Source organism: Carcharodon carcharias, chromosome 11 (genome assembly GCF_017639515.1).
Source record: "Carcharodon carcharias isolate sCarCar2 chromosome 11, sCarCar2.pri, whole genome shotgun sequence".
Taxonomy (NCBI): Eukaryota; Metazoa; Chordata; class Chondrichthyes; order Lamniformes; family Lamnidae; genus Carcharodon; species Carcharodon carcharias.
Genome location: NC_054477.1, coordinates 58,078,487 through 58,103,991, shown reverse-complemented (window position 1 = coordinate 58,103,991; position 25,505 = coordinate 58,078,487). Strand labels below are relative to the sequence as shown.

At 47.0% G+C, this 25,505-nt stretch overlaps 1 protein-coding gene across 2 annotated transcripts in view; it reads right to left on the bottom strand.

Annotated features, from left to right (window-relative positions):
* xpo4 (exportin 4) overlaps positions 1-19,047 on the bottom strand; it is a 152,262-nt gene extending 133,215 nt beyond the window's left edge. Inside the window, exon 1 of one of the 2 annotated variants that reach the window (XM_041199083.1) lies at positions 18,959-19,047. In XM_041199083.1, the coding sequence (XP_041055017.1) occupies positions 18,959-19,021 (63 nt within the window). In that variant the 5' untranslated portion in view covers positions 19,022-19,047. The remainder of the gene's footprint in view (positions 1-18,958) is intronic. The other variant, XM_041199084.1, reaches the window with a different exon arrangement.
* Between the last annotated feature and the right edge of the window lie 6,458 nt (positions 19,048-25,505).

Sequence of the window (25,505 nt, the reverse complement as noted above, 5' to 3'; positions counted from 1 at the left end):
GCGCAATTAATTATTTTGAAGCATAGTGACTTATCTAGACAAATACAGCAGTCATTTTATACAAATCAAGAACTATAAATAGCAATGAAATCAGTGACCATTTTTGGTTGCGATGGTTGAGGAACAATGTTGGTCAGGACACTGGGTTAACTCCTCATTAATTCTGAATAATGCCGTGGGATCTGTACCATCCATATGAATCATCAGCAGGTAGACAGGCCCTCAGTTATCTATTCCTTTTACAAGATGGTTAAAGGACAGCATTTCTGACAATGCAGCGCGCCCTCAGTGTTGAGTGGCATCCGAGAACATGGGCTCAATGTTTGTAGTAAAGCTTGAACATCTGATTAAATGAAGTAGCAAGCACTCATTAAAAGAGTGACGTCAGGGTGGGGAGAAAGAGGAAAAAAGTGCTGAGTGGCGTTCCCCGTTGATCTTTGTTGGGGTCCCTACAGCTCCTACTCTACTTGGATTCAGATATCCAAAACAAAATGGTCCAAAGTAGCTGACCTCAACATCAAGGCAACAATCCAATGAGAATGGTACTAAAGGCTCTTGCAAAACTGAACCATGGCAGTCAAAGGAAAAACTCATGCATGTGGAGTCATACATGACACAAAGGAAGATGGCTGTCATTGGAGAAAAATCTTCATCCATGGACATCACTGCTGAGACATCAATTAGGAAGCATTCTCGGTCAACCATTTTTTGTTTCCTCAATAACCTTCTGTCCATCATAAAGTCAAGAGTGTCCAGTGTCGATTCCAATCTACAGTGTTACACTCCTTTCACAGTTAATAATGAAGCAGCCCATGACAGATGACAACAGGACCTGGATAATACCCAGGCTTAGGTTACGAAATGACATTTAGCATTCTTGTTGCATATTTGCTAAGTAATCGACATCTTGAAAAGTAAGTCCAGTCACTCAAATGGACCTTCAACTCGCCACCACTGCCAAGATCACCACAATCAACATATCAGGGACTAGAAGCTGAACTAGAGAAAGCCATAAGAACACCATGGTTTGAACAGCAAGGGAGAGATTGGCCCGTCTATAAGTAGTGGCTCACCACTTAATCCCTCAAAGCCTCTCCACTATCCACAAGGCTGAAATCAGGAGTGGGTCAGTTTATTCACTACTTGAATGGATATAGTTGCAACAATATTCAAGAAGCTAGATGTCATCCAGTTTAGAATACCTGATCGGTATTCATGCCACATGTCTCAACATCTACCAATCCAACAACAATGCATGATGACTGCAGTTCACATGATGCACAGGATACAAAGCAGCAACTCACCATGGTTACTTCAATTACACCCCGCTTTCCTGCAACCTCTACCAATGAGTAGGATAAGAGCAATAATGTTGTGAAGCCCCATCATTTCTATTTGACCTCATCTTGGATAATATATATAATTTTGTGAGCACCAACATCATACAAGAACTGCAGTTCTTCAAGAAAGTGCCTCACCACCAGCTTCTCAACCCAACTTGGAACGTGCAATGAATGCTGCTTTTCCAGTGTCGTCCACACCCAGAAAACAAATAAGAAAATAACTCATAGATTAAACTAAACAATGGGCTGAGGGGGAGCCAATCATCTACAAAAAAAATCTGTAAATGGACTACATAAGTGACAGATGAAATTCAACACAACTGACTGAAGTGTTTGAGGAGGTAATAAGGAGGGTCGATGTGAGTAGCATATTTGATGTAGTCTACATAGATTTTAGCAAGGGTTTTGAAAGTCCTGCACGACAGATCAATCAGAAAATTAAAAGTTCATGGGGTCCAAGGGAAAATGACAGGTTGGATCCAAAATTGTCTTAGTGGCCAGAGACTAGAAGCTGAACTAGACAAAGAATAATGGTCAACAGATGTTTTTGTAACTGTAAGGCCATTTCCAGTTGGGTCTCACAGGGCTCAGTACTCAGTCCCTTGCTGTTTGTGGTATATAATCAATGACTTAAGTGTAGGGTGCAAGATTAAGAAGTTTGCAGATGATATGAAAATTGGACTTATAGTTGATGAGGAGGAAGAAAACGATAGACTGCAGGGAGATATCAATGGGGTGGTCAGATGTGCAGAAAAATGACAAATGAAATGGAGGGCAGAAAAGCAAAAGGAATACACAATAAGTGATGTGATACTGTAGGGTGTAGAGAAACAGAGGGACATTGCAGTGCACATACACAGATCCCTGAAAGTAAGACAGATGGATAAGATGATTAAAAAAGTATATAAAGTATTTTCATTTAATGGCCAAGACACAGAGCATAAGAGCATTGTAGTCATGTCAGAACTGTACAAAACGAGAGAACAGCTAGAGTACAGTTCTGGTCATGGCATTACAGGAAGGATGTGTTCACTGAAAGGGTTCAGGGGTTTATGAGGATGTTCCAGGTGTGGAGCATCTTAACTAAGAGGAAAGATTGGATAGGCAGAGGGTATTTTCTTTGGAACAGAGGAGGCTGAAATGTATTAAAGTATGAGGAGCCTAGATAGAGTAGATAGGAAGCACATACTTCCATTAGCAAAGAGGTCAATAACCAGGAGGCATAGACTTAAAGTAATTGGTAGAAAGATTAGAGAACTTCAGGAGAAATATTTTCATCTAGAAGATTTTAGGGTCCGGAACTCTCAGCTAAAAGAGTGGTAGAGGCAGAAACCTCATTGCAATTAAAAAATACTTGGATATACATTTGCAGGTGTAATCTATAGAGCTATAAACAGCTGGAAAGAGGAGTTAAGCTGGACAGTTCTTGTTCAAACAGCACAGAAATAATGAGATGAATGGCAGCTTTCTGTGCCATAAACTTTGTTTTTCTTTGTTGCCAAGTACTACACATTGGATGGATAAGCTAAGCTATGTCTAATAGACTCTTACAATTTTTATGCTCAGTCAGCAGTAAACAACTCAAAAATGCTACGGTTGTACAAGACAGAAGGTGGGGGTGGAGTGGATGAAGTTCCAAAGGAATAATCCCCCTCATCACTATATGTTTGGTCGCAGCTCCTTTGAAACCCAAGAAAAATAAAGAAAACAGTCTATATACCATTTTTCCTGGGATCCCTTGGCTCTGCTAGCAAATTTAGAGTTGATGAGGAGAACCACTGTAAAAATTCATCCCCAAAGTACCAAGAGTTTTAATATAAAATAAAATTTCAACTTGAAATGTCAACTCTTTCTCTCCTGACTTGAGTATTTCCAGCAATTTTTTGCTTTTATTTCATATTTCCAGCATTCACAGGGTTTTGCTTTTGTATTAGCATTTTTAATAACTGACTCATCATGAGTGAATCATTCCCATACTGTGAGCAATTTCTCCACAGTTCAAATCTGCCAACTAACTGAAAAAACTTCAATAAATAATATGTTAAGAGTTCTGTCAGACTGGTTTTAGGTTTGCTATCAAGATTTTAAATTAAGAACAAACTGTGCCAGGTATCACACAGTGAAAGATTCAGATAAAAATCACACTGTCAATAGTAGCAACCCAATCTACAACTTTGCAGTTTGCACATCATTACAATTACTGTTGCTAGATTCAAGTAGTGTTGGAATTTTCACTAACAAATAATGAACCAACAGAATTATGCCCATTGTATCTGGGGCATATAACTCTCTTTTTACCCAAATACATTCCACTTTAATAGTGTGGGCGGGGTGGGGATGGTGGCATATGGAAGCAAGGGAAGAAACTTTGGAATCAAATTTGTCACATCACCTTCCTGTAATTTTCAAACTACTTCTACACCAAAAGGAGGATCACTTAGAAAGTACAATATAATCACTGACATAAATATAAATGCACTGTACTTAATTGAATGGTTTCATAATCAAACACTATGAATGGTAATAATTACATTCATAGTAGTGTTTAGCTATCATTGCTTGAGAATGGTGTTCTATGCTTCTGTTGGGAGTTTAAATATTCTGTTGAATATCAAGAATGCAATGCAAGGCTTATCTGAGGAACAAAAGATTTGCAGGGAAAGTAGTGCTCCCCACATTCTTAATTCTATCATTACACAATTGTCTAGAATTTGCTCTGTAATTCCGTGACATTAGTGCACTCACAAGTTTAGAAAGCGCTGGAGATCTTACAGGATAAACTCAAACCATTAACATGAATGTACAGCCCAGAAACAGGTTATTGGGCTCAATCGGCACATGCCAGTGTTTATGGTCCACAGAAGAATACTCCCTCCCTTTTTATCTACCCTATCAGCACAATCTTCAATTCCTTTATCCCTCAACTGTTCACTTAGCTTCTCCTTAAATGAATCTATGCTATTTACCTCAACTCCTCCTTATGGTGGCAAGTTCCATATTCTAACTTCTCATTTGGTAAAGAAGTTTCACTTGAATTCCATATTGGATTTATTAATAGCTATCTATCTTATATTTATGGTCCCTAGGTTTTGCTCTGCCCCACAAGGGGAAATATATTTTCTTATTAAGCTCTTTCGAAACCTTAAAGATCCCTCACTTTCCCTTACCTTAAATCTACTCCTTGCCTTACAGAGAAACAAATTATGAGTTGAAAATAATAATGTATCCACTACAATAGTACACAGAATGAGTATTACCTGCAAATATGGATAATGCCAATTAGAATTTAAAAAAGGAAATACTGGAAATACTGGAAGTACAGATGAATGCTCATCGATCTGAAACATTAACTCTGTTTCTCTCTCCACAGATGCTGTCTGACACAGACTATTTCTAGCATCTGCAGTATTCTGTTTTTCACTAATTAGAGTTACCTATTTTAAGAACTGGGTACAGTTCAAACATTAATACATCCAAAATACTTGCATTGATGAAAGAAAAGTGGCTGACCTACAGAAATTTATTTGCTTTTAGAAAACTTAGCTGTGCAAGCATGAATACTATTAGTATATTGGCTTTCCACTGGTCAGAGTCATACCTAGCACAAAAGGTGGTGGTTGTGGTTGTTGGACGTCAGTCATCTCAGCTCGAGGACATCGCTGCTGGAAAGTTCCTCAGGGTAGTGTCCTAGTCCAATCATCTTCAGCTACTTCTCAGATACTGAAGCAGCCCATGTCAAAATGCAGTAAGACCTGGACAATATCCAGGCTTGGGCTGACAAGTGGCAAGTAACATTCGTGCCACGCAAGTGTCAGGCAATGACCATCTCCAACATGAGAGTTCCAACCATCACCCCTTGATGTACAATGGCATTACCTTCACTGAAGCCCCCACTAACAACATCCTGAGGGTTACCATTGGCCAGAAATTGAACTGGGCTAGCCATATAAATACTGTGGCTACAAGAGTAGGCCAGAGGCTAGGAATTGCGCAACAAGTAACTCACCTCCCGACTCCCCAAAGCCTGTCCACCATCTACAAGACGCAAGTCTGGAGTGTGATGGAATACTCTCCACTTGCCTGGATGAGTGCAGCTCCCACAACACTCAAGAAGCTTGACACCGTCCAGGACAAAGCAGCTTGCTTGATTGGCACCACATCCACAAACATTCACTCCCTTGGCCACCAACGCACTGTAGCAGCAGTGTGTGCCATTTACAAGTTGCACTGCAGGAATTCACCAAGGCTCTTTACACAGCACTTTCCAAACCCACGACCACTACCAATTAGTACAAGGGCAGCAGACAGATGGGAACACCACTACCTGGAAGTTCCCCTCCAAGCCACTCAACATTCTTACTTGGAAATATATCACCGTTCCTTCGCTGTTGCTGGGTTAAAATCCTGGAACTCCCTTCCTAACAACACTGTGGGTGTACCTACACCACATGGACTACAGCAGTTCAAGATAGCAGTTCACCACCACCTTCTCAGGGGCAACAAGGGATGGGCAATAAATGCTGGCCCAGCCAGCAAAGCCCACATCCCGTGAATGAATTTTTTAAAATGTCCCTCGCTAGTGAGGCCGATTGTCTTCCATGAGTAGGGCATTTGTTGTCATATGGGGCATCTGGTCGTGTATTATCAGTTCAGGTCATGGTGTGTTCTTTTCGCTGCTCTCACTTTTCCTCTTCATTTCGTCGTCTTTGGGTCTGAAGATGCTGCAATCCTTCCCACAGACCTGCCACCATCTGATTCAATCCATGGCAATGGTCTCCCAGGAACTGATGTCAATGTTGCAATTCTTCACATTGGCTTTCAGCACATCCTTCTGTTCTCCTCTGGTGTGTCTACCCTGACTGGGCTGGGAGAAGCTGACCTGCTTTGGGAGTCTGGTATCTGACATCCAAACTATATGGCCAGTCCAATGAAGCTGATGGCGGACGATCATAACTTTGATGCTTTTGGTGCCTGCTTGTGAGAACACACTGATATTGGTGCATCTGTCCTCCCATTTAACGTGCAAGATCTTCCGCAGGCAGCATTGATGGTATGACTCCAGTGCTTTGTGGTCCTGTCCAAAGGTTGTCCATGTTTCAGCACTGTACAATAAGGAAGGGATCACAAATGCATGGCAGACCATGAGATTGGTTTCAGTTTTCACAGCCACGATCTTCAGGTGGCCAAAGGCAGCACCAGCAGATTTCAGGTGATGCTGGATTTCACAGTTAATGTCAGCCTTCTGTGAAAGATAACTTCCAAGATAATGGAATTGTTCCACGTTTCCCAGGCACTCATCATGAATCCTAATCAATAGGGCTGGGGCATGTGCATTTGTAGTTTGCTGATGGAGGACTTTGGTCTTCTGAATGTTGAGTGTAAGTCCCATCCTCTTTTATGCCTCAGTAAATACGCTGACGATTCTCTGGGGATCCACTTCCAACACAGCGCTTCCTGCAGCATCATTAGCATATTGGAACTCAATGAATGAGGACAGAGCAGTCTTAGTTTTTGATTGGAGTCATGTGAGATTAAATAGCTTACGTCCATTCGATAAGTAAGCTGCACTCCTGTAAAAGCTTGTCTCTAGTCAGATGGAACATGGCAGCAGGAAAATCAAAAAGAGTTGGAATGATGACAACCTTATTCAACACTTGTCTTAACCTCACAAGGGTCTGTAATGAATACTTTATTAAGAATCACCGCTCTCATATTATCATGGAGCAGGTGAAAGATGATAAATTTGAGGGCATCCATACTTCAGCAGGATCTTCCAGAGTGCCTCACCATTTAAAGAATCCAAGGCTTTGTCAAGTCAAGGAACGCTATTTTGAGGGGTTGATGCAGTTAGTGATATTTTCCTTGCAGTTGGCGAGCTGCAAAAATCAGGTCAGCCATGCCTCTTGATGGCCTGAACCACATTGAGATTCGGGGATTAGCTCCACAGCAAGTGTAATCAATTGATTAAGAGTTCTTGTAATGATCTTTCCTGCAACAGAAAACAGGGAGATGGCTCTATAATTTCCAGAGTTAGATCTGTCCCTTTTCTTGAAGATTGTCACAATCATGGCTATCAGCCCTGACAATATTCCAGCAATAGTACTGAAGACTTGTGCTCCAGAACTTGCCACGCCCCTAGCCAAGTGCAGCTACAACACTGGCATCTACCCAACTATGTGGAAAATTATCCAGGTATGTCCTGTACACAAAAAGCAAGACAAATCCAACTCAGCCAATTATCGCCCATCAGTCTACTCTCCATCATCAGTAAAGTGATGGAAAGGGTCATCAACAGCGTTATTAAGCAGCACTTACTTAGCAATAACCTGCTCACTGACTCTGTTTGGGTTCCGTCAGGGCCACTCAGATCCTGAACTCATTACAGTCTTGGTTCAAACATGGGCAAAAGAGCTGAACTCCAGAGGTAAGGCGAGAGAGAGACTGCCCTTGACATCAAGGCAGCATTTGACCAAGTGTGGCATCAAGGAGTTCCAGCAAAAGTGGAGTCAATGGGAATCAGAGGGGAACTCTCCACTGGTTGGAGTCTTACCTAGCACAAAGGGAGATCATTGTGGTTGTTGGAGATCAATCACTTCAGCTCCAGGACATCAAAGCAGGAGTCCCTCAGCCCAACCATCTTCAACTGCTTCAGCAATAATCTTCCTTCCATAAGGTCAGATGTGGGGATAATTGATGATGTCGCAAATGATGCTGAACATTGCGCATCCTAGATACTGAAGCAGTCCATATCCAATGCAAAAAATGGAAAACATCCAGGCTTGGGCTGATAAGTGGCAAGTGACATTCATGCCACACATTGCCAGGCAATGACCATTTCCAACAAGAGAGAATCTAAATCATCGTTCCTTGACATTTAATGGCATTACAATTGTGGAGCCCCCCACTATCAACATCCATTGCCCATAAACTGAAATGGACTAGTCATATAAATACTGTGGTTATAAGAGCAAGCCAGAGACTAGGAATTCTACGGTGAGTAACTCACCTCCCGACTCCCCAAAACGTGTCCACCATCTACATGGCATAAGTCAGGAGTGTAATGGAATACACTCCAGTTGCCTGGATGAGTGCAGCTCCAACAACACTCAAGAAGTTTGACACCATCCAGGACAAAGCAGCCTGCTTGATTGACACCACATCCACAAACATTCACTCCCTCGACCATCAACACACAGTGGCAGCAGTGTGCCCCATCTATAAGATGCACTGCAGGAAGTCACCAAGGCTCCTTAGACAGCACCTTCCAAACCCATGTCCAATACCATCTAGAAGGACAAGGGCAGCAGACACATGGAAGCACCACCACTTGGAAGTTTCCCCCTCCAAGCCACTCACCATTCTGACTTGGAAATATATGACCATTCCTTCAACATCACTGGGTCAAAATCCTGGAACTTCTTCCCTAACAGCTCATGTACCTACACCACATGGACTGTAGCTGTTCAAGGCGGAAGCTCATCACCACCTTCTCTCAAAGGCAATAAATGCTGGCCCAGCCAGCGACGCCAATATTCCATGAATGAATTTTAAAAAATGGCATCCCTGGGAGATTATTCAGGACTTCCTCATCATTCCCAATCTCTAGGATAAGGGCATAGTGCTGTAATGTTAGTTCTTCTCCTCTGTACTTAAAGATTTCAGCATGGATTCCATCAATTGTACTACTTTGTTGTTCTTTATTTGTGTGATGGCTTTCAACACCTCTATAGGCACTGATGGAGTTCCAAGCTCGTTTCTAGCTGGGTGTTGTGGGATGGAATTGAAAACACTATCAACTATTGATTCTTGATTGAAATGGTATTCAAAATGCTATCTCCAATGGGAATTGACAATTTCCCTTTCCTTGATCAGACCTCCCCTGAGGTTAGACCTCAGAGGAGCTGGTCCTTGAGTACTTGGGCCATAAATGATCTTTATGGCAGAGAAGTCACAAATGTCATTCATGTCGAAGAGATGCTGAATTTCCTTTGCCTTGTCTGCTAACCTTCTGTCGCAGGTGCACCTTTGTACCTTGTTGGTAAGCTCGTTTCTTTGGCTTTGAGTTTGGGCCATTCCACCAAGTGCAGAAAGTTTTGCCCTTACAATCAATCAGTTTGTTGATAGCCTGATCATTTTCATCAAACAATCCTTAAGTTTCCTGACAGAATGTCCAACATGTCTTTGCTGGCATTGATGATATTGGACTTATGGACATCCCAACCACCATGGACACTTGTTTTCTGTTCTTAATTGAAGTTTGAACATTTTTCCCCAAGGCGTTGTTGGAGTCTCTTTCAATTGGATCCTTCAGAGCTTTGAGGCTGATCTTTCATGGATATCTCTTCTGTTGCACCCATCGCTTGGGAGCCAGTTTGATGGACATAATTGAAGATTAAGTTGGTGATAGGTTCAGCAGTCATCAGCCCCCATCATTGCTCTGATGTTGTGGATATCTTTGATTATTCCTTGCCTGGAATCGCAATCGGATGCCAATGCCTGAACCATGGGTGTTGCAATGACAGTTTGTACTTGTTCTTCTGGTGGAACAGAGTATTGGTAATGATAAGCCCATGTTCTGCACATTTGGTAAGAAGAATGCCACTGAAGTTGACATTTTCAGTTCCTTCACTACCAATTGGTTCCATTCCAGAGATTGGTTTCTTTTCCAACTCTGGCGTTGAAGTCTCCAACAAGAATAAGCATGTCCTTCTTTGGAACCCCACAGAGAACTTGGTTAAGTTTGGCAGAGAACTCTTCCTTGGTTTCATTGTCGTCATTATCCAGAATTGGGGCATAGGGCTGATCATGGTGGCGAGTTGGCTCCTTGCCAGTTTGAGATGAACAGTCATGAGGTGTTCATTTCTCCCAGGAGGCAACTCATGAAGCTGGTTCACAAGTTCATTCTTGAAGGCAAATCCAACTCAGTGAACTCTGCGTTCTTCTTCTGATTTCCCTTTCCAGGCATAAAGCTGCTGTGGAGTTCCCTGAGCTAACCCTCTCCAGCTCACCAGGTGTCACTCAGAGCGGTGATAACAAGTCATATCACTAGAGTTCTCTGGTTCAAACACAGTCCAACTCTCTGGGCGCTCACTCTTGGGTGTATCCATGAGGGTCCTGATGTTCCAGGCCCCAAACTTTACTACTTTTGTCTTTTGTGTTTCTACTACAAGTAATCCCTCTGGATGCAGCTAACCAGTCAGGAGAAGTGAGGCAGACTATGCTCAGGGCACCTTTTCTAGCCTGCTCCCCAATAAGAGGTGAGCAGAGTGGATCCTAAAGAGGGCTGCTCAGTCACAGTTACAGGTACCAAAAGGCACCCCTGCCTCATCTGAGTGCTAGATAGCCATCTCATAACTGCCACTTCCATCAAAGATCATGACTAGAAGCTTCCAGACAACATAATCCTGCTGCCATTGAGGGCTAATTTGCGCGGGAGGGGGGTTAGGGGTCGGTCAGTGCAACAATTACCCAGAAGAAGTGGTTTTGATTCTTCTAATTTTTTCCAGGTAACTATTTGACGTAACAGTCAGAACCATCCAAGGTTTGCAATTTAAATTGCATTTTTGGATGGTTCTCAGTGCAGGGCAATTGCCCATCAGAAGTTTGAACTTTCCAGGCAATTGCCATGTAATCCTTATCTGGGAACTTCCGAGGGTTGAGGCAGGGGGCCCCCAGCACATCTTTGGGGTACCCCCAAATACACTGCCCTGGAGCTCATAAGTTACGGCCCAATATCTACCTTATATTGTAACGTTCAGGTTAAGTATATGAGGTACGTATGAATTAACAAGCTAAATGTGGTCAAACACACCACGCTACACAATAAATGGCAGATGTGACCAAGACAGAGTCCATGGATTTCTCAACATCAGGGCATCAGTAGCAGAGTCAACCAATCTCACTGAAACTCTGTCTCTGTCATAAGGGATTCCAGTCTTCACCTTCAAAGATCTATCTTGGCAATTCTCTTCAAAAGACGCTCTAACTCAGACATAATCAACAAACAGCCCACCCCACAGGGTTTCAATCATGCCTCCCAAGATTCCATTCCCCTGAATTCCCGGGTATGCACTCAAGCGCCAACCCACAAGCACAACTTCAGCTCATCAGCTGTGCCTCCAAAGGGGTACATTTGCCCCGAAGGCCCACAGCACGGAGTAACCGGCCTTCTTGAATCTTCAGGGCTTCTCCTGGGCCCTCTTCTACTGGCAACCCTTTTCCTGTTTGGAGCCTGTTTCTCTGCTCCTCTTCTTTTAACTGAACTGGGGCTATTTCTGTCCCAATCCCCTCTTTGGGACCTCTCTCTGTCCCCTCTCCCTTTGGGACCTCGTCCTGTCCCTTCTCCCCATCCTAGGACACTTGTTGTCAATGGCGTTCTGCTCCCTGACATATGACCCAGGTTTTCATGCCATTTTCCTTCCTGCACAGGCGCCCTGGGCCCATAGAATGTAAAAATTGTAGGCCTGCAAGGTGCAGTCTGCTTTTCTGCAAAAACTCTGAGATACATCAGGGGTTGTAGCTCCCACCTCTGTTCTCAACGAGGTAAGTATAGCTTTCGTAACACCCTTTATATGTAATCGCGCAAGCACAACAACAGGGCCTAGCCTCCAAGGAAGTAGGTTACAGACACCATTAAGAGTATATAATACTGATCTCAATGCCATACAGTACCCAAAGGAAGAAAGTCTACTTGCGGGTAGGAACATCTACCTACATTTACCACTTTACCTGTATTTAAAGACTGTAGCCTGATTAACATTTGACAGTGACAGCAACAGAGGGTTAAGAAAAAAAATCTTAACTTTGTTTCTGGCTGTGCATTTTTTTTTAAAATGAGCAGTATTAGCCTTGGTGTATTTTCCCCCTCCTCATTCCATCCCACATACCAGTGGCAGCCTGCCTTGTCGTAAGACGATGGTTTGTGTTATGGTGGCCAACTCTGTGTTAACTATCACCTGGTGTGGCTCAGGCGCCCCACTCTGGAATGGCAGTCTCTGCTGCATTTGCTACAGGGTAAGATAGTGGGCTGAGATGCATGATTCACTGACCTCTGTTTTCTCTGGGCCCTCTTCTCAGACAGCTGAACTTCTTGTTTTGCTCACCTCTTCCAACACCCTTCCAGTCAGCCTCCAGAGGTCACGGCCTTCAGCGGTCATCACCCAGTTGTCAGTAGCAATGTCACCATCTTATCTATCTAGCAGGTGTCCTCATAGCAGAGGTATGGACGCCCAGGTCATGCTCCAATTCACCATACAGAAGGTATTTGGGTACCACCTGCCATCACAGTCAAAACAGCACCTGGCCTGGTTCCAGGTCTCTGCCATTGTTGGTCTATTGGACAGGGCGACAGAGTGGATACCTACGATACGCAGGTTTTCAAACTAAGGTCACTGAACCTCAGAAATCCACAAAGTAAATCCTGTGCTGGGGGAGAGGAGTGTCATCACGTTACTGTTAGGCAGTATATTCATTCACTTTTAACCATTTTCTGCAATAGTATTGCTTTCCTTTTGGTAGTGAACATTGTCACTGTAAGGACATGCGTTACAGGAATGTCAATGTTTACAGCACATCCCCCTTGCAAACTTTCATACTCAGTTTACCCAACAGAGCAAGTGTTTGCACTCATGTAGGCCAATGCATCTTCTGTGAAACGTTGACTTTTGCTTAATTTTACCAAAACCTTATAACACCTTGTACGGACAGGGAAACCTTATAAATGCATGGTTACTCCAAAGAATAAAGTAGGTCATTTTCAGTAGCTTAAATCTGACATCCCGAGTTGAATTGACAGATCAAGTTGTCGACATCAGTAAGCTTTGATTTCAAAACTGCGCACCACAAGGACTTCAGATCTAACAACATTTTCACTATAGTACTGAAACAGCGCACAGAGCCCTTTACAATCATAGCCAGGTGAAGAAAGCACTCAGTAATGCACATACCTCCACCACGCTGTGTTAACCTAAAATTATTACAATTATGCAGCGCTTACTTGAGGCGTTTCCCTGCCTGGTTGATGTCCTGTAACTACAGAGCTAACAAAAGAAATTTTTCTTAAGAGCTTCCATCTCACTGAGGGGGCTTCAAGCCAATCCAGATCCAACAAACTGCTCTGAAAAAACTGCTCACATTTTGACAACTGCGACAAATTCCACCACAGCTGCGGGACAATTCACAACATTCTAAAATAATCAACAACATTTTAATAAAGAAACAACCCACAACATACTAAAAAAGTCAATTCGTCCCATCTCCAATGTTAACAGATCCTTTAAAAAAAACACTCCCGGATTCAGATTCAGATCCGCATCTGCGCCAAAAACTAATCCGTTCTCTCTTGGGCCATGTCTTATCTGTGAACCAAGCTTCATTGAAATCTGTCCATTAGTTTTTTGAGATATATTGTTTACAGACAAACAGGCTAACAAACGGGTGAAAACATTACTTCTGCCCACCTTCAGTGATGAAGGCAACAAGTGAGCAGTAAGCAAGGTTTGGACACTAATATGTACAATAAATCATTCATAATACACATTATTCATCGAGGCACAACAGTGTGATGGGAAAACTAATACTTTATACTTTTCCACTCCAACATCTCAATGCACAGTTTAGTACCGAACTGAAACAATATACAGCACCAAGGATTTATTATAACTCATCCCAACATCAAAAAGCAAGCCCTTTACACATTTATGGTGATACAATTATGACTTCTTTTTCAGTCATCGATTGATATAGAGCAAGTAACAACTTCCCAAAACAATTTCAGTTCAAACCCTGAATAGCAGCAGACGGTGTATCAATAGTTACCTGTGATACCTGAAATTGACTTCAGTTTTGAACTGGCTACTACCAAAATTGCGACATTTAAAAAGAAAGTCACACATACAACCAGTTTATCTTCAAAACTTCTGCAGTAAAATATTTAGTGTCCTTGTGTTAAATTGTACACTTTCCAAGCAACAACAGCTCCAAAGTGGTAAGTAATGAGAACTGCTCTCTCTGACCTGCCCCAAACTCCGCTCCCCAGCTACTGACTCCGTCCCTCTCCCTGACAACTGTATGATCTGAGATTAAGCCAGTCTGTTCACAAACTTGGTGTCACATTTGACCATGAAATTAGCTTTCAATCTCATATTCATGCCATCACTTAGATCGCCTATTTTCAACCTCTGTACGATTGTTCGACTTCGCCTCTGTATCAGCTCATCTACTGCTAAAACCCTCATCCCTGCCTTTGTTACTTTTGGACTCGGCTATTCCAATGCACTCCTGCCTGGTCTCACTCTGTAAATTTGCTGCCCATGTCTTAACTCACAGCAAGCCCCGTTCTCCCACCAGTCCCGTGTCCGCTGACTTACATTGGCTCTTAGTCAAGGAGTGTCCTGATTTTAAAATTCTCATCCTTGCTTTCAAATTCTTCCGTGGCCTTGCCTCTCCATATCTCTGTACTCTCCTCCACCCACAACCCTCAGATTTCTGCTTTCCTCTATTTCTGGCCTCTGTACATTCCCAATTAAAATTGCTCCACCATTGGTGGCTGTGCCTTCAATTGCCTAAGCCCCAAGTTTTAGAATTCCCTCCTTACACCTCTCTGTCTCACTTTCCTCCTTTAAAATACTCCTTAAAACCTACCTCTTTGATCAAGCTTTTCATCTGATCATCTGACCTAATATCCCCTCATGTGGCTCAGTGTGATTCTTTGTTTTATGCTTCTCTGAAGTGTATTGGAACATTTCATTACGTTAAAGGCACTAAATAAGATGTAGTTATAATAATAAAAACTTCTCTAATTAGGCACTTTACAGGAATATCCACCAGTCAAACAACAACCTACCTTTCCTGATAAAGCCAAAAGCAAATCTAAATTATTGTTTCTCTGTTTATTTTGGACATGAGCGTTGCTGGCAAGGCCAGCATTTGTTGCTTATCCCTAATTGCACCCGAGAAAGTCGTGGTGATCCACCTTCTTGAACTGCTGCAGTCCATCTGGTGAAGGTACAGCCACAATGCTGTTAGGAAGGGAAGTATCGAACTAGGCGTTCATATTAGTTCCTATGCCTGGTGAATTTGATAGCTGTTAAAATGATGTCTACGATCTGCTTTGGAGAAGTGTTAGTATAAATATATTCCCCTGATGACAAATAAAGTCACCACCCAGAGTAGTAATTAGCCATGACGATGAGAAAGTTTCAGGTTTAGCCCATGATCTGTGCTCAGCTGACTGAAATAGTACAGGCACTGCGATTAGTTTCAATGTATCTGGGCTAGGAAGCAAGGGTGGGGGAGAAGCACCTTTGGATTTCTGTTCTAGATCGATACTTGCAAGCAATCACTGGCTTTCAACCAAAAACTGATTTTTGCTGTTATACTGTCCAAACTCAGTCTACAGATCACTGTCCAAGTTGACACAAGTCAGTCTCTTTTCCTTTTATTCATTCTCAGGATATGGGCATCGCTCGCAAGGCTAGCATTTACTGCTAGTTACTTAGTTACGCTTGCAAAGGTGGCAGTGGGCCTTCTTCATGAGCCACTGCAGTCCATGCGGTGAAGGTACTCCTACGGTGCTAGTACATAATCAGGAATAAATTCTTTAAACATTTCAGGTAAGAAAGATATGTTGCCAAAGCTTTTCATCTTGTACTCTTTAGAACAAACGCAAGAATGCCATCACAACTTATAATACAAGAGACCCTTTTCCCCTATAGTATAATTTCCTTCATTGAACAAGTGCAGATAACTTCCTTTGTAAGTGGCAAGATTGAAACAGCACCTTCCAAACCCATGATCTCTACAATCTAGAAAGGCAGCAACTACATGGGATCACCTCCACCTGGAAGTTCCCCTACAAACCACTCACCGATCCTTCAGTGTCACTGGGGTCAAGATCCCTGAACTCCCTCCCTAACAGCATTGTGGGTGTACCAACACCAAAAGAACTGCAGTGGTTCAAGAAGGCAGCGCACAATCCCACCTTTGCAAGGGCAATCGGGGATGGGCAATAATTGTTAGCCTTGTCAGCAATACTCACATCCTGTGAAACCATAAAAAAAACTACCTTCATAAACAGCTCGATTGCTCCAAAAGGGCACCCTACTTTCACCAAACAGCTCTCCTATCCTTTACAATTACTTTAATAGGTTGCTGCTTGTTAGCAGGTTTTAGCTCCAGTTTTCTTGCAATTTTAATGGCTGAGGCAATCACTACAAATCATCATCTGTGGTCAAATCTGTACTACGCCAGTAGCTACACAGACTCAGATCCAGGCTGCAAGATTACTGGAAGCTAGAGAAGAAAAGAATTATGGCTATCAACACTGAACTTACATTTGAATAAATAAGCATTTGAAAAAAGAACTTGCATTTACGTAGTGCTATTCACGACTTAAGGCTGTCCCAAAGCACCTTATCGGCATTGAAGCATAGTCACTATTTTAATCCAAGGAAACACCGCAGCCTTGGTTCAACAACAATGAAATAAACAACCAGATACTGTTTTATTTAAATGATTAAATTTTGACCAGGGCACCAGAAGAACTCTTCTGCTCGTCTTCAAATAGTGCCAACATATATTTTATATCGACTACAGGACAATATAGACGGGCTGGTCAGATGGACAGAACAGTGGCAAATGGAATTTAATTCTGAAAAGTGAGAGGTGATACATTATAGGGAATTTACAAGGCAAAGGAGTACATGATGAATGGTAGGACCCTAGGAAGTACAGAGCATCAGAGGGACCTTGCTGTGCATGTCCATAGATCTTTAAAGGCAACAGGACAGGAAAATAAGGTGATGAAGGCAGCATATGGGATACTTGCCTTTATTAGTAGCGGCACAGAATACAAGAGCAGGGGGGCTACAATGGAGCTGTATAAAATGTTTGTTAGGCCACATCTGAATTGGTGTGCAGTTCTGGCAGCCACACTATAGGAACAATGCAATAGTGAGGGTGCAGAGGAGATTCACCAGGATGTTGCCTGGGCTGCAGCATTTCAGCAATGAAGAGAGAGTAGATAGGCTGGGGTTGTTTTCCTTAGAGCAGAGAAGGCTGAGGGGGAACCTGATTGAGGTGTACAAAATTATGAGGGGCATAGATAGTAAGAAACTTTTCCCCTTAGGAAGAGTCGATAACCAGGAAGCATAGATTTAAGGTAAGGGGCAGGAGGTTTTGAGGGGATTCGAGGAAAAATCTTTTCACCATGAGGGTGGGGGTATCTGTAATTCACTGCCTGAAAGGGTGGTAGAAGTGGGAACCCTCACAACATTAAGTATTTAGGTGAACTCTTGAAACACCATCACGTACAAGGCTATGGGCCAAGTGCTGGAAAATGGGATTAGAGTAGATAGGGGTTTGATGACTGGCACGGACACAATGGATTGAAGGGCCTCTTTCCGTGCTGTAAAACTCTGACTCCGCCTGAAAGGGTTTAATGTCGCACCCAAAAGACAAAGGGAAAAGGACCTGGAGGGTACCCACCTCCACAGAAGTACAATTAGGAGTCAATACCTTTCATTGGATGAAGGAAGGAAGGAAATTGAAGAAAAAATAACTCCCTTAAATAAACCCAAGTTTACACAATATTTTAATAAACCTAAATTATTCAAAATAGGAAACATTGAAGTTATTTTAAAGTTATAATCTAAAGACTATCAATTTGACATTTTGGTATGCATTTGAAAGCAGTTCAGATATTCCCTCTTTTGGGTGACACAGCCCTGCAATACATTACATGTGATGACCAGGCAGAATATGCCACATTAGTTCCATGAACATGTGCTCCTTAGACTCTTGTTCTCCTTTGCCAATTCAAACATTAGAGCAATCAAATATTAGTCACAGTTGAGAATTCTAGTTCATGACAGTTTTAAACAGTACAATCCAAATGACTTTGTACAACACAAAATATAGCCTCCATTTCACAACTCCTCAGCCAGTGGCTATATTAATTTAGACTTAACGTTAAAGATGAAGGTAATGAATCTTTACCATCCCCAATCTCCTATTTATGCTGTACCTAAGCGGGTCTCACCAAGAATCACCAGAGCTTTAACCTGTGATAAACGCCATTTTAAAGCTCAAGTGCAATCTTTTATTAAAAGTTTCGCTTTAAGCATCACAATTCCGATTTGCACATAGCAGGGAAATTTACTTTTTCTCTCCCACGGGCTGCACTGAATTGTAAGTTAAAAACACAAATCTTTAAAACAAAATATATTTTTAAAATAAACCAATATCACCACTGCAGAGCAAACAATCTGACCTAGATCCAGTAGTTCCCTTAGTATATTAAGGGTAAAAATTAATGTCCCAATTAATAAGGTGGGGTGTAGAACCGTTCGTGATTAAGAGAGCGAAACAAGTATAGTTGGACAGAGCCGAGTTGAGCTGCACCGGCTCGGGTTGTCCTGGGCTCAGGAGAGGAGCGCCGCTCCCGGGCTGGAGTTTTATACAAACCCCGGGTCTGGGGAGTGCGCCACGCACGGGGCTTTCACTCTCCGTCCTGTCAGCTCCATCAACCCAAGGCAAACAATAAAAACCCAAACTGGGAGCTAGCAGCACTGCCTGTGAACTGATTGATGGAGCAGAGCAGAGAACAGGGCCCTTACCATTAAAACTTTGGCGGCGCTTTCCAGCTGAGCGATGACTTCGGCAGCGCTGAGAGCCGCCATGTTGGTGAGAGAGTGACATCCGGGGCATTGTGGGAAAAAACGGGAGGAGGAGGAGGGGAGGGGGAGGAGGAAGAGGAGGAGGGGAGGGGGAGGAAGAGGAAGAGGAAGAGGAGGAGGGGAGGGGGAGGAGGAAGAGGAGGAGAGGAGGGGAGGGGGAGGAGGAAGAGGAGGAGGGGAGGGGGAGGAGGAAGAGGAGGAGGGGAGGGGGAGGAGGAAGAGGAGGAGGGGGGAGGGGGAGAGAGGAGGAGGGAGAGGGGGAGGAGGAAGAGGAGGAGGGGTGAGGGGGAAGAGGAGGAGGGGAAGGGGTAGAGGAGGAAGAGGAGGAGGGGAGGGGGAGGAGGAACAGGAGGAGGGGAGGGGGAGGAGGAAGAGGAGGAGGGGAGGGGGAGGAGGAAGAGGAGGAGGGGAGGGGGAGGAGGAAGAGGAGGAGGGGAGGGGAGGAGGAAGAGGAAGAGGAGGAGGGGAGGGGGAGGAGGAAGAGGAGGAGGGGAGGGGAGGAGGAAGAGGAGGAGGGGAGGGGAGGAGGAAGAGGAGGAGGGGAGGGGAGGAGGAAGAGGAGGAGGGGAGGGGGAGGAGGAAGAGGAGGAGGGGAGGGGGAGGAGGAGGGGAGGGGGAGGAGGAAGAGGAGGAGGGGAGGGGGAGGAGGAAGAGGAGGAGGGGAGGGGGAGGAGGAAGAGGAGGAGGGGAGGGGGAGGAGGAAGAGGAGGAGGGGAGGAGGAAGAGGAGGAGGGGAGGGGGAGGAGGAAGAGGAGGAGGGGAGGGGGAGGAGGAGGAGGGGAGGGGGAGGAGGGGGAGGGGGTGAAGAGGAGGAGGGGAGGGGGTGAAGAGGAGGAGGGGAGGGGGAGGAGGAAGAGGAGGAGGGGAGGGGGTGAAGAGGAGGAGGGGAGGGGGAGGAGGAAGAGGAGGAGGGGAGGGGGAGGAGGAAGAGGAGGAGGGAAGGGGAAGAGGAGGAGGGGAGGGGGAAGAGGAGGAGGAGGGGAGGGGGGGAAGAGGAGGAGGGGGGGAGGAGGAGGGGAGGGGGAGGAGGAGGGGAGGGGAGGAGGAGGGGAGGGGGAGGAGGAGGGGAGGGGGAGGAGGAGGAGGGGAGGGGGAAGAGGGGGAGGGGGAAGAGGGGGAGGGGGAGGGGGAAGAGGGGGAGGGGGAGGGGGAGGGGGAGGAGGGGGAGGGGGAGGGGGAAGAGGGGGAGGAGGAGGGGAGGGGGAGGGGGAAGAGGAGGAGGGGGAGGGGGAAGAGTAGGAGGGGGAGGGGGAAGAGGAGGAGGGGTGAGGGGGAAGAGGAGGAGGGGAGGGGGAGGGGGAAGAGGGGGAGGAGGAGGAGGAGGGGAAGAGGGGGAGGGGAGGGGGAAGAGGAGGAGGGGAGGGGGAAGGGGAGGGGAGGGGGGAGGGGGAGGAGGGGGGAGGGGGAGGAGGAGGGGAGGGGGAGCAGGAGGGGAGGGGAGGAGGAAGAGGAGGAGGGGAGGGGGAGGAGGAAGAGGAGGAGGGAAGGGGAAGAGGAGGAGGGGAGGGGGGAAGAGGAGGAGGAGGGGAGGGGGGGAAGAGGAGGAGGGGGGAGGAGGAGGGGAGGGGGAGGAGGAGGGGAGGGGGAGGAGGGGAGGGGGAGGGGGAAGAGGGGGAGGAGGAGGGGAGGGGGAGGGGGAAGAGGAGGAGGGGAGGGGGAGGGGAAGGGGGAAGAGGGGGAGGGGGAGGGGAAGAGGGGGAGGGGAGGGGGAAGAGGGGGAGGTGAGGGGGAAGAGGAGGAGGGGAGGGGGAAGGGGAAGGGGAGGGGAGGGGGAAGGGGAGGGGAGGGGGAAGAGGAGGGGGAGGGGGAAGAGGAGGAGGGGAGGGGGAAAAGGAGGAGGGGGACAGGAGGAAAGAGGAGGAGGGGAGGGGAGGGGGAGGGGAGGAGGAAGAGGAGGAGAGGGGGAAGAGGAGGGGAGGACGAAGAGGAGGAGGGGAGGGGGAAGAGTAGGTGAGGAGGAAGAGGAGGAGGGGAGGGGAGGAAGAGGAGGAGGAGGAGGAGGGGGGAGGAGGGGGAGGGGGAGGAGGAGGGGAGGGGAGGGGGAGCAGGAGGGGAGGGGGAGGAGGAAGAGGAGGAGGGGAGGGGGAGGAGGAAGAGGAGGAGGGAGGAGGAGGAAGAGGAGGAGGGGAGGGGAGGAGGAGGGGAGGAGGAAGAGGAGGGGGGAGGAGGAGGAAGAGGGGGAGGAGGGGAGGGGGAGGAAGAGGGGGAGGAGGAGGAGGGGGGAGGAGGAGGGGGGAGGGGGAGGAGGAGGAGGGGGGAGGGGGAGGAGGGGGGAGGAGGAGGAGGAGGAGGAGGGGAGGGGGAGGAGGAGGGGAGGGGGAGCAGGAGGGGAGGGGGAGGAGGAGGGGAGGGGAGGGGGAGGAGGAGGGGAGGGGGAGGAGGAGGAGGAGGGGAGGGGAGGGGGAGGAGGAAGAGGAGGAGGGGAGGAGGAGGAAGAGGGGGAGGGGAGGAGGAGGGGAGTGGGAGGAGGAAGAGGAGGAGGGGAGGAGGAGGAAGAGGAGGAGGGGAGGGGAGGAGGAGGGGAGGGGGAGGAGGAGGGGAGGGGGAGGGGATGAGGAAGGGGAGGAGGAAGAGGAGGAGGGGAGAGGGAGGGGGAAGTGGGGGAGAGGGAGGAGGAAGAGGGGGAGAGGGAGGGGGAAGAGGAGGAGGGGAGGGGGAAGAGGAGGGGAGGGGGAGGAAGAGGAGGAGGGGGAGAGGAGGAGGAAGGGAGAGGGAGGGGGAGAGGGAGGGGGAGAGGGGAGGGGAGAGAGGGAGGGAGAGAGGAGGGGTAGAGGAGGGGGAGAGGAGAGGGGAGAGGGGAGGGGGAGAGAGGAGGGGGAGAGAGGAGGGGGAGAGAGGTGGGGGAGAGAGGAGGGGGAGAGGTGGCGGGAGAGAGGAGGGGGAGGGGGGGGAGAGAGGAGGGGGAGAGGTCGGGGGAGAGAGGAGGGGGAGAGGTGGGGGGAGAGAGGAGGGGGAGGAGGGGGGGAGGGGGAGTTGGAGGGGAGAGGGGGAGTTGGAGGGGAGAGGGAGAGGAGGAGGAGGGGGAGGGAGGAGAAGGGGAGGGAGAAGGAGGGAGGAGAGGGAGTGTGGGGAAGTGGAAGAGAGGGTTGGAGAAGGGGAGGATAGGGTTGGAGGGGGAGGAGAGGTGTGGGGAAGGAGTGAGGAGAAGGGGAGTGTAGGGAGAGAGGGAGGAGGGGGAGGGGAGTAACAGTGGGAGGAGAAGGGGAGGAGACGGGTGGAGCAGGAGGGAGGAGAATTCAAAGGGATGTGTGGAGAGGGAGGTGGAGGGGAGAGAGTAAGGAGAAGGGGAGGAAGGAGGTGGAGAAAGGGGGAGGGTGGAGAGGGAGGGAGGGAGGAGAAGGGTCGAGAGGGAGGGAGGAGAAGGGTCGAGAGGGAGGGAGGGAGAGAAGGATAGGAGAGGGGTAGAGAGGGAGGGAGGAGAAGGGGAGGAGAGGGGTGGAGAGGAAAGAAGGAGAAGGGAAGGAGAGGTGTGGAGAAGGGAGGAGAGGGATGGAGAGGGAAGAAGGAGAAGGGAAGGAGAGGTGTGGAGAAGGGAGGAGAGGGATGGATAGAGAGGGCGGAGAAGGTGAGGTGTGGTAGAGAGGGAGGGAACAGTGCAGGACGGTTGGAGAGGGAGGGAGGAGAAAGTGAGTAGATAGGTGGAGAAAGAGGAGGGAGAAGGGAAGGAGAGGGGTCGAGATGGAGGGGGGAGAAGGGGAGGAGGCGGGTGGATAGGGAGGGAGGTGAAGCGGAGAAGAGGGGTGGAGAGGGAGGGAGGGAGGAGAAGGATGAAGATGGATGTAGGAGCCGGAGGGAGAAGGAGAGAAGGGTGACGAGGGAGGGCGAAGGGGAGGAGAATGTGCCGAGAGGGAGGGAGGAGAAGGGGAGGAGGGGGTAGGGAGTGGTGGAGGGAGAGGGGTTGAGAAGGGTCAAGATGGAGAGAGCTGAAGAGGAGCAGTGTGGATAGACAGGGAGGAGAAGGATGGAGAGGGAGGGAAAAGGGGAGGAGAATATGTCGAGAGGGAGGGAAGACAAGCGGAGGGGAGGGATCGACAGAGGAGAAGGATGGAGAAAGGTGAAGAGGGAGGACAGAGAAGAGGAAGGGAGGGGTGGAGAGGGAGGGAGAAGGAGAGGAGAGTTGTGGGAGGTGGCCTGAGTGGGACTGCAGCAAGGAATGTTCCACATACTCCATAAAGAGACAGACATAACTGGGGCCCATGCGGGTACCCATAGCCACACCTTTTAGTTGGAGGAAGTGAGACGATAAAAGGTGTGGCTATGGGTTCCAGTCCTACTCCGGCCCCCTCCCACAACTCTTTCTCCTGTACATCAATGACTGCTTCAGTGCTGCTTCATGCTCTCATCTGGACCTGGAAAAATTTATTAATTTTGCTTCCAATTTCCACCCCTCCATCATTTTCACATGGTCCAACACTGACATTTCCCTTCTCTTCCTTGACCTCTCTGTCTTAATTTCTGGTGATAGACTATCCACCAATATTCATTACATGCCTACTGACTCCCACAGCTACCTCGACTACAGCTCCTTACACTCCACTTCCTGTAAGGACTCCATCCCATTCTCTTAGTTCCTTTGCCTCCGTCGCATCTGTTCTGATGATGTCACTTTCAAAAGTGTCTTCCTTCTTCCTTAACCGAGGTTTTCCACCCACGGTGATTGACAGGGCCCTCAACCGTGTCCAGCCCATCTCCCGCGCATCCACCCTCACACCTTCCTCTTCCTCCCAGAATCATGATAGGGTCCCCTTTGTCCTCACTTATCACCCCACCAGCCTCCGCATTCAAAGGATCATCCTCCGCCAACTTCAGCATGATGCCACCACCAAACACATCTTCCCTTCACCACCCCTGGCAGCATTCCGCAGGGATCGTTCCCTCCGGGACACCCTGGTCCACTCATCCATCACCCCCTACACCTCAACCCCCTCCCACAGCACCTTCCCATGCAACCACAGAAGGTGCAACACCTGCCCCTTTACTTCCCCCCTCCTCACCGTCCAAGGGCCCAAACACTCCTTTCAAGTGGAGCAGCATTTCACTTGCACTTCCCTCAATTTAGTCTACTGCATTCGCTGCTCCCAATGTGGTTTCCTCTACATTGGAGAGACCAAACACAGACTGGGCGACCGCTTTGTGGAACACCTTTGGTCTGTCTGCAAGCATGACCCAGACCTCCCTGTCACTTGCCATTTCAACACACCACCCTGCTCTCATGCCCACATGTCCGTCCTTGGCCTGCTGCAATGTTCCAGTGAAGCTCAACGCAAACTGGAGGAACAGCACCTCATCTTCTGACTAGGCACTTTACAGCCTTTCGGACTTAATATTGAGTTCAACAACTTTAGATCATGAACTCTCCTCCATCCCCAACCCCTTTCCGATCCCCCTTTTTTCAATAATTTATAATTTTTTATATATATATATTTTCTTTTCCCTCCTATTTCCATTATTTTTAAATGTATTTCCATCCATTGTTTTATCTCTACCTTTTAGCCTATTTCGATCCCTTCCCCCCACCCCACCCCCACTAGGGCTATCTGTCACTTGCTCATCCTGCTTTCTACCCTTAATGTCATCATTAGCACATTCCTTAGCTAATATCACCACCTTCAACACCCCTTTGTCCTTTTGTCTATGACATCTTTGGCAATCTCTTCTTTGTCTCCACCTATCACTAGCCCTCTAACCAGCTCTATCTGTCCCACCTCCTTCAACCAGCTTATATTCCACCTCATTTCTATATTTCTTAGTTTTGATGAAGAGTCTTACGGACTCGAAACTTTAACTGTATTCCTCTCTGGAGATGCTGTCAGACCTGCTGAGTTTTTCCAGGTATTTTTGTTTTTGTTTCAGATTTCCAGCATCTGCAGTATTTTGCTTTTATCAACAAATTCATGGCTGATCTAATTGTTGCCTCAACTCCACTTTCCTGTCCACCCCCATACCCTTTGACTCCCTTGTCAACCAGGAATCTATCTAATTCAGCCTTAAGAATATTCAATGACCCTGTATCCACAACTCTCTGGGGAAGAGAGAGTTCCACAGGCTCACAACGCTCAGAGAGAAAAAAAATTCTCCCCATCTCTATTAAAAGAGAACCCTTATTTTTAATCTAAGTACACCACGTCCACGGGTTTCCCTTTACCAACGTTGCCTGTTACTTCCACAAAGAACTCTAATAAATTAGTTAAACACAACTTCCCTCTGACAAAACCATATTGACTCTGCCTGATTGCATTGAGATTTTCTAACTGTCTTGCTACAACATCCTTAATAATAGAATCCAACATTTTCTTTATGACAGATGTTAGGCTAACTGGTCTGAGGTTTCCTGCTTTTCTCCTATCTTTGCTGTGGGTCTGGAGTCACACGCAGACCAGACCAGGTAAGGACAGCAGATTTCCTTCCCTAAAGAGCATTAATCAACCAGAGGGGTTTTTAATGATAATCACCATTACTCAGACTAGCTTTTATATTCCAAATGTAT